We start from the raw sequence: 9,854 nt of genomic DNA on the forward strand, positions 1-9,854 counted from the left end.
ACACTTTTTAATTGGATAGTAAATTCAAAATTCAACTCCTGACTTAAATGGAGCATGCAATTTTAAACAACTTTACATTTTATTTCTATTATCTAATTTGTTCCAATCTCTTGGTATTCTTTGTTGAAAAGCATACCTAGGTAGACTCCGGGGGCAGTAATGCACTACTGGGAGCTAGCTGCCGATTGGTGGCTAGCTGCACATATATGCCTATTGTCCCTGGCTCATCTGATCTCCCAATAGTGCATTGCTGCTCCTTCAACAACTGATACCAACAAAATGAAGCACAATTGATAATAGAAGTAAATTAGAAAAGTGTTTAAAATTGAATGCTCTGAGTTAGGAAAGAAGTGTGCTTGGTGTTATTTCTCTTTAATAGGCAAAGTAATCTCACCTTATTAAGCAGTTCTTTTAATTCTTCTTGAGTTTTTACTATTTTTTTCCAGTGCTCAATTTGTTCATCTTTTACATGTTTTTCCTGTAACCTAAAAACAGAAAACAAATGTGAATATAAATATATTGGAATGTTTGTTACAATCTTTAATAAAAACATAATTTATGCTTACCTGATACATTTATTTCTCTTGTGATGTATCGAGTCCACGGATTCATCCTTACTTGTGGGATATTCTCCTCCCCCACAGGAAGTGGCAGAGAGAGCACCCACAGCAGAGCTGCCTATATAGCTCCACCCCCCAGTCATTCGACCAAAGGCTAGGAAGAAAAAGGAGAAACTATAGGGTGCAGTGGTGACTGAAAGTTTAAAAATATATATGCCTGTCTTAACAGGGCGGGCTGTGGACTCGATACATCACAAGAGAAATAAATTTATCAGGTAAGCATAAATTATGTTTTCTCTTGTAAGATGTATCAAGTCCATGGATTCATCCTTACTTGTTGGATACCAATACCAAAGCTTTAGGACACTGATGAAGGGAGGGACAAGACAGGAACCTTAAACGGAATGCACCACTGTTTGTAGAACCTCTCTCCCAAAAATAGCCTCTGAAGAAGCAAAAGTATCAAATTTGTAAAATTTGGAAAAAGTATGAAGCGAAGACCAAGTCGCCGCATTACAAATCTGTTCAACAGAAGCCTCATTTTTAAAAGCCATGTGGAAGCCACAGCTCTAGTAGAATGAGCAGTAATACTTTCAGGAGGCTGCTGTCCAGCAGTCTCACACAGTGAAAGAACAACAATCTCTTGATTGATATTCTTATTAGAAACAACCATAGGAAGAAACCCAGGTTTGGTACGCAAAACCCCCTTATCTGCATGGAAAATAAGATAAGGGGAATCATACTGTAAAGCATATAGCTCAGAAACTCTTTGAGCCGAAGAGATAGCTACTAAAAACAAAACTTTCCAAGATAGAAGCTTAATATCCATGGAATGCATAGGTTCAAACGGAACCCCTTGAAGAACTTTAAGAACTAAATTTAGGCTCCATGGCGGAGCAACAGGTTTAAATACAGGCTTGATTCTGACCAAAACCTGACTAAATTCTTGAACGTCTGGGACATCTGCCAGACGTTTGTGTAGAAGAATAGACAAAGCAGATATTTGTCCTTATAAGGAACTAGCTGATAATTCCTTCTCCAAACCTTCTTGGAGAAAAGACAATATTCTAGGAATTTTAATCTTAATCCATGAGTAACCTTTGGATTCACACCAATAAAGATATTTGCGCCAAATCTTATGATAGATCTTCCTGGTGACAGGCTTTCTAGCCTGAATCAGGGTATCAATGACCGACTCAGAGAAACCATGCTTTGATAGAATCAGGCGTTCAATCTCCAAGCAGTCAGACGCAGAGAAATTAGATTTGGAAGCGTGAACAGACCTTGGATTAGAAGGTCCCGCCTCATTGGCAGAGTCCATGGTAGAACCGAGGACATATCCACTAGGTCTGCATACCAAGTCCTGCGTGGCCACGCAGGTGCTATCAGAATCACCAAAGCTCTCTCCTGCTTCATTCTGGCAACCAGACGTAGAAGGAGAGGAAATACATAGGCCAGATTGAAGGACCAAGGCACTGCTAGAGCATCTATCAGTACCGCCTTGGGATCCCGGGACCTGGACCCGTAACGAGGAAGTTTGGCATTCTGACGGAACGCCATCAGATCCAATTCTGGTGTGCCCCATAGCTGAATCAGCTGGGCAAATACCTACGGATGGAGTTCACTCCCCCAGATGAAAAGTCTAACGACTTAGGAAATCCGCCTCCCAGTTCTCTACTCCTGGGATGTGGATTGCTGAGAGATGGCAAGAGTGATCCTCTGCCCATCGGATTATTTTGGTTACCTCCATCATCGCTAGAGAACTTCTTGTTCCTCCTTGATGATTGATATAAGCTACAGTCGTGATGTTGTCCGACTGAAACCTGATGAATTTGGCCGCAGCAAGCTGAGGCCACGCCTGAAGCGCATTGAATATCGCTCTCAGTTCTAGAATATTTATTGGGAGAAGAGATTCCTTCCGAGACCATCAGCCCTGTGCTTTCAGGGAGTTCCAGACTGCACCCCAGCCTAACAGGCTGGCATCTGTCGTTACAATGAGCCACTCTGGCCTGCGGAAACACATTCCCTGAGACTGGTGGTCCTGAGACAACCACCAGAGAAGAGAATTTCTGGTCTCCTGGTCCAGATGCAGTTGAGGAGACAAATCTGCATAATCCCCATTCCTACTGTTTGAGCATACATAGTTGTACTGGTCTGAGGTGTAGGCGGGCAAAAGGAACTATGTCCATTGCCGCTACCATGAGTCCGATTACCTCCATATACTGAGCCACTGATGGCCGAGGAATGGAATGAAGAGCTCGGCAAGTAGTTAAGAGTTGATTTTCTGACCTCCGTCAGAAATAACATAATTTATGTAAGAACTTACCTGATAAATTCATTTCTTTCATATTAGCAAGAGTCCATGAGCTAGTGACGTATGGGATATACATTCCTACCAGGAGGGGCAAAGTTTCCCAAACCTTAAAATGCCTATAAATACACCCCTCACCACACCCACAATTCAGTTTAACGAATAGCCAAGAAGTGGGGTGATAAAAAAGTGCGAAAGCATATAAAATAAGGAATTGGAATAATTGTGCTTTATACAAAAAAATCATAACCACCACAAAAAAGGGTGGGCCTCATGGACTCTTGCTAATATGAAAGAAATGAATTTATCAGGTAAGTTCTTACATAAATTATGTTTTCTTTCATGTAATTAGCAAGAGTCCATGAGCTAGTGACGTATGGGATAATGACTACCCAAGATGTGGATCTTTCCACACAAGAGTCACTAGAGAGGGAGGGATAAAATAAAGACAGCCAATTCCTGCTGAAAATAATCCACACCCAAAATAAAGTATAATAAAAAACATAAGCAGAAGATTCATACTGAAACTGCTGCCTGAAATACTTTTCTACCGAAAACTGCTTCAGAAGAAGGAATTACATCAAAATGGTAGAATTTAGTAAAAATATGCAAAGAGGACCAAGTTGCAACTTTGCAAATGTGATCAACCGAAACTTCATTCTTAAACGCCCAGGAAGTAGAAACTGACCTGGTAGAATGAGCTGTAATCCTCTGAGGCGGAGTTTTACCCGACTCAACATAGGCAAGATGAATTAAAGATTTCAACCAAGATGCCAAAGAAATGGCAGAAGCTATCTGGCCTTTTCTAGAACCGGAAAAGATAACAAATAGACTAGAAGTCTTTCGGAAAGACTTAGTAGCTTCAACATAATATTTCAAAGCTCTAACAACATCCAAAGAATGCAAAGATTTCTCCTTAGAATTCTTAGGATAAGGACATAATGAAGGAACCACAATTTCTCTACTAATGTTGTTGGAATACACAACTTTAGGTAAAAATTCAGAAGAAGTTCGCAACACCGCCTCATCCTGATGAAAAATCAGAAAAGGAGACTCACAAGAAAGAGCAGATAAATCAGAAACTCTTCTGGCAGAAGAGATGGCCAAAAGGAACAAAACTTTTCCAAGAAAGTAATTTAATGACCAATGAATGCATAGGTTCAAAGGGAGGAGCTTGAAGAGCTCCCAGAACCAAATTCAAACTCCAAGAAGGAGAAATTGACTTAATGACAGGTTTTATACGAACCAAAGCTTGTATAAAACAATAAATATCAGGAAGAATAGCAATCTGTCTGTGAAAAAGAACAGAAAGAGCAGAGATTTGTCCTTTCAAGGAACTTGCAGACAAACCCTTATCTAAACCATCCTGAAGAAACTGTAAAATTCTCGGTATTCTAAAAGAATGCCAAGAAAAAAAGATGAGAAAGACACCAAAAAATGTAAGTCTTCCAGACTCTAAAATATATCTCTCTAGATACAGAATTACGAGCCTGTAACATAGTATTAATCACAGAGTCAGAGAAACCTCTTTGACCAGGAATCAAGCGTTCAATCTCCATACCTTAAAATTTAAGGATTTGAGATCCTGATGGAAAAAAGGACCTTGCGACGGAAGGTCTGGTCTTAACGGAAGAGTCCACGGCTGGCAAGAGGCCATCCGGACAAGATCCGCATACCAAACCTGTAAGGCCATGCCGGAGCTACCAGCAGAACAACGAGCATTCCTTCAGAATCTTGGAGATTACTCTTGGAAGAAAAACTAGAGGCGGAAAGATATAGACAGGATGAAACTTCCAAGGAAGTGATAATACATCCACTGCCTCCGCCTAAGGATCCCGGGATCTGGACAGATACCTGGGAAGTTTCTTGTTTAGATGAGAGGCCATCAGATCTATTTCTGGAAGTTCCCACATTTGAACAACCTGAAGAAATACCTCTGGGTGAAGAACCATTCGCCCTGATGCAACATTTGGCGACCGAAATAATCCGCTTCCCAATTGTCTACACCTGGGATATGAACCGCAGAGATTAGACAGGAGCTGGAATCCGCCCAAACCAAAAAAATTGAGATACTTCTTTCATAGCCAGAGGACTGTGAGTCGCTCCTTGATGATGTATGCCACAGTTGTGACATTGTCTGTCTGAAAACAAATGAACGATTCTCTCTACAGAAGAGGCCAAAACTGAAGAGCTCTGAAAACTGCACGGAGTTCCAAAATATTTATCAGTAATCTCACCTCCTGAGATTCCCAAACTCCTTGTGCCGACAGAGATCCCCACACAGCTCCCCAACCTGTGAGACTTGTATCTGTTGAAATTACAGTCCAGGTCGGAAGCACAAAAGAAGCCCCCTGAATAAAACGATGGTGATCTGTCCACCACGTTAGAGAGTGTTGAATAATCGGTTTTAAAGATATAAATTGAAATATCTTTGTGTAATCCTTGCACCATTGATTCAGCATACAGAGCTGAAGAGGTCGCATGTGAAAAACAAGCAAAGGGGATTGCGTCCAATGCAGCAGTCATAAGACCTAGAATTTCCATGCATATGGTTACCGAAGGAAATGATTGTGACTGAAGGTTTCGACAAGCTGAAAACAATAGACGTCTCTTGTCTGTTAAAGACAGAGTCATGGACACTGAATCTATCTGGAAACCCAGAAAGGTTACCCTTGACTGAGGAATCAATGAACTTTTGGTAAATTGATCCTCCAACCATGATCTTGAAGAAACAACACAAGTCGAATCGCATGAGATTCTTTGAATGAGAAGACTGAGCAAATACCAAGATAATCGTCCAAATAAGGAAAAAACCCTGTTCTCTGAATACAGAAAGAAGGGCACCGAGAATCTTTGAAAAAAATTCTTGGAACTGAGGCTAGGCCAAACAGTAGAGCCACAAAACTGGTAATGCTTGTCTAAAAAGAGAATCTCAAACACTAAAAGTGATCTGAATGAATCGGAATATGCAGATACACATCCTGCAAAACTATTGTAGACATAAAATGCCCTTGCTAAACAACAGGCAGAATAGTCCTACAGAAACCATCTTTAATGTTGGAATACATAACGATTCAATAGATCCGGAACTGGTCTGAAGGAATTGACCTTCTTTGGTACAATGAAGAGATAAAATAAAACCCTAGCCCCTGTTCCAAAACTGGAACTGGCATAATTACTCCAGCCAACTCTAGATCTGAAACACATTTCAGAAATGCTGAGCCTTGCTGTGTTAACTGGGACACGGGAAGAAAAAAATCTCTTAGCAGGAGGCCTTAACTGAAGCCAATTCTGTACCTTTCTGAAACAATGTTCTGAAACCAGAGATTGAGAACGGAATTGATCCAAACTCTTTTGAATAAAACGTAATCTGCCCCATACCAGCTGAACTGGAAAAAAGGGCCGCACCTTCATGGGTACTTAGGAGCTGACTATAGGTTTCTATAAGGCTTGGATATATTCCAAACTGAAAATAGTTTCCAAACTGAATCCGCTCCTGAGGATGAAGGATCAGGCTTTTGTTCCTTATTATGAGAAAAAGAACGAAAAAATGAATATTACCCTGGAAAGAAAGGAAAAAACAAAGTTAACTTAGAAGACATATCAGCATTCCAAGTTAAATCCATAAAGCTTTTCTAGCTAAAATAGCTAGAGACATATACCTGACATCAACTCAAATGATATCAAAAGATGGTATCACCAATAAAATTATTAGCATGTTATAGAATAAAAATAATGCTATAAAATTATGATCTGTTATTTGTTGCGCTAAAACTTCTAACCAAAAAGATGAAGCTGCAGCAACATCTGGTAAAAATATAGCAGGTCTAAGAAGATTACCTAAACATAAGTAAACTTTTCTTAGAAAGGATTCAATTTTCTTATCTAAAGAATCCTTAAATTTAGTATTATCTGCCGTAAGAATAGAAGTACATTTTAGCAGGAATAGAGACAGCCCCAAACCTTAGGGATTTTGTCCCAAAAAACTCTAATCTGTCAGATGGCACAGAATATAATTGCTGAAACGTTTAGAAGGAGCAAAAGAATTACCCAAATTATTCCATTCCCTGGAAATTACTTCAGAAAAAGCATCAGGGAGATTAAACACTTCTGGAATAAATACAGGAGATTTTAAAAAACCCTATTTAAACGTTTAGATTTAGTATCAAGAGGACCAGAATCCTCTATATCTAAAGCAATTAATACGTCTTTAAATAAAGAACGAATAAATTCCATCTTGAACAAATAAAAAGATATAACAGCATCAACCTCTGAGACAGAAACTTCTGAACCAGAAGAACCATTATCAGTATCAGAACGATGATGTTCATTTAAAAATTCATCTGAAAGAAAGAGAAGTTTTAAAAGACTTTTATGTAAACTAGAAGGAGAAATAACAGACATAGCCTTCTAAATGGATTTAAAAAATAAAATCTCTTATGTTTATCAGGAACACTCTGAAAATTAAATGTTGACGGAACAGCAACAGGTAATATAACAGTACTAAAGGAAATTTTATCTGCATTAATAAGTTTGTCATGACATGCAATACAAACAACAGCTGGAGAAACAGGTACCAAAAATTTATAGCAGATACACTTAGCTTGGTAGCTCCAGCCCCGAGTAGTGATTTTCCTCAAGTAACTTCTGACTCAGTTGCAACGTAGAACATCTTGCAATATGTAATAGAAAAAACAACATATAAAGCAAATTGATCAAATTCCTTAAATGACAGTTTCAGGAATGGGAAAAAAATGCCAGTGAACAAGCTTCTAGCAACCAGAAGCAATAAATAATGACACTTAAATAATGTGGAGACAAAAACGACGCCCATATTTTTTTTAGCGCCAAACAAGACGCCCACATTATTTGGCGCCGAAATGCCTTTTGGCGCCAAAAAATGACGCCACATCCGGAACGCCGACATTTTTGGTGCAAAATAACGTAAAAAAAATGACGCAACTTCCGGCGACACGTATGACGCCGGAAACGGAAAAGAATTTTTGCGCCAAAAAAATCCGCGCCAAGAATGACGCAATAAAATGAAGCATTTTCAGCCCCCGCGAGCCTAACAGCCCACAGGGAAAAAAGAGTCAAATTTTTGAAGGTAAGAAAAAATTATTAATTCAAATGCATTATCCCAAATATGAAACTGACTGTCTGAAAAATAAGGAAAGTTGAACATTCTGAGTCAAGGCAAATAAATGTTTGAATACATATATTTAGAACTTATAAAAAAGTGCCCAACCATAGCTTTAGAGTGTCACAGAAAATAAGATTTACTTACCCCAGGACACTCATCTACATGTTTGTAGAAAGCCAAACCAGTACTGAAACGAGAATCAGCAGAGGTAATGGTATATATAAGAGTATATCGTCGATCTGAAAAGGGAGGTAAGAGATGAATCTCTACGACCGATAACAGAGAACCTATGAAATAGACCCCGTAGAAGGAGATCACTGCATTCAAATAGGCAATACTCTCTTCACATCCCTCTGACATTCACTGCACGCTGAGAGGAAAACCGGGCTCCAACTTGCTGCAGAGCGCATATCAACGTAGAATCTAGCACAAACTTACTTCACCACCTCCATCGGAGGCAAAGTTTGTAAAACTGAATTGTGGGTGTGGTGAGGGGTGTATTTATAGGCATTTTAAGGTTTGGGAAACTTTGCCCCTCCTGGTAGGAATGTATATCCCATACGTCACTAGCTCATGGACTCTTGCTAATTACATGAAAGAAATTTGCATTTCTACTGAGTCTATCAGAGTCCCTAGGAAGGAAACTCTTATAAGAGGGAAGAGAGAACTTTTTATGTTCACCGTCCACCCGTGAGATCTCAGAAAAGCCAACACAATGTCCGTGTGAGACTTGGATAGCTGGAAAGTTGACGCCTGAATTAAGATGTCTAGATAAGGCGCCACTGCTATGCCCCGTGGTCGTAGAACCGCCAGAAGGGACCCTAGCACCCTTGTGAAAATTCTGTGAATAGGGATGTGTAGATACGCATCCTTTAAGTCCACGGTGGTCATATATTGTCCCTCCTGGATCAGAGGTAGAATAGACCGAATAGTCTCCATCTTGAATGATGGAACTTTGAGGAACTTGTTTAGAATTTTGAGATCCAAGATTGATCTGAAAGTTCCCTCTTTTTTGGAAACCACAAACAGGTTTGAGTAAAATCCTAGCCCCTGCTCCTCTTTTGGGACTGGGCGGATCACCCCCATGGTATGTATGTCTTCTACACAGCGTAAGAACGCCTCTCTCTTTGTCTGGTTTACAGACAATCGAGAAATGTGAAAAGTCCCCCTTGGAAGAGAGCCTTTGAATTCCAGAAAATATCCCTGGGACACAATTTCCAAAGCCCAGGGATCGTGAACATCTCTTGCCCAAGCCTGAGCGAAGAGAGAGAGTCTGCCCCCTACTAGATCCGGTCCTGGATCGGGGGCTACCCCTTCATGCTGTCTTAGAGACAGCTGCAGACTTCTTGGCCTGTTTACCCTTGTTCCAAGCCTGGTAAGGTCTCCAGACTGACTTGGATTGGGCAAAATTCCCCTCTTGCTATGCAGTAGAGGAAGCTGAAGCGGAACCACTCTTGAAATTCCGAAAGGAACGAAAATTATTTTGTTTGGTCCTCATCTTATTTGATCTATCCTGAGGGAGGGCATGACCTTTCCCTCCAGTGATGTCTGAAATAATCTCTTTCAGTTCAGGCCCGAATAGGGTCTCTCTTTTGAAAGGGATGTTCAAAAGTTTAGTTTTAGATGACACATCAGCAGACCAGGATTTAAGCCATAAAACCCTGCGGGCTAAAATGGCAAAACCTGAATTCTTTGCCGCAAATTTTGTCCTTATAAGGAAAAGCGTTATCTGTAATAAAAGAATTAGCCAATTTAAGGGCCTTAAATGCTGTCCAAATTTTTTTCTAATGGAGTCTCCATCTGAAGAGCCTCTTCTAGAGCCTCAAACCAGAAAGCAGCT

General features: G+C 40.1%; 1 protein-coding gene across 2 annotated transcripts in view; it reads right to left on the reverse strand.

Annotated features, from left to right (window-relative positions):
- Positions 1-303: 303 nt before the first annotated feature.
- KDM1A (lysine demethylase 1A) overlaps positions 304-9,854 on the reverse strand; it is a 184,878-nt gene continuing 175,327 nt past the window's right edge. Inside the window, exon 10 of one of the 2 annotated variants that reach the window (XM_053707204.1) lies at positions 304-485. In XM_053707204.1, coding sequence (XP_053563179.1) covers positions 320-485 — 166 coding nt within the window. In that variant the 3' untranslated portion in view covers positions 304-319. The remainder of the gene's footprint in view (positions 486-9,854) is intronic. The other variant, XM_053707203.1, reaches the window with a different exon arrangement.

Source organism: Bombina bombina, chromosome 3 (genome assembly GCF_027579735.1).
Source record: "Bombina bombina isolate aBomBom1 chromosome 3, aBomBom1.pri, whole genome shotgun sequence".
Taxonomy (NCBI): domain Eukaryota; kingdom Metazoa; phylum Chordata; class Amphibia; order Anura; family Bombinatoridae; genus Bombina; species Bombina bombina.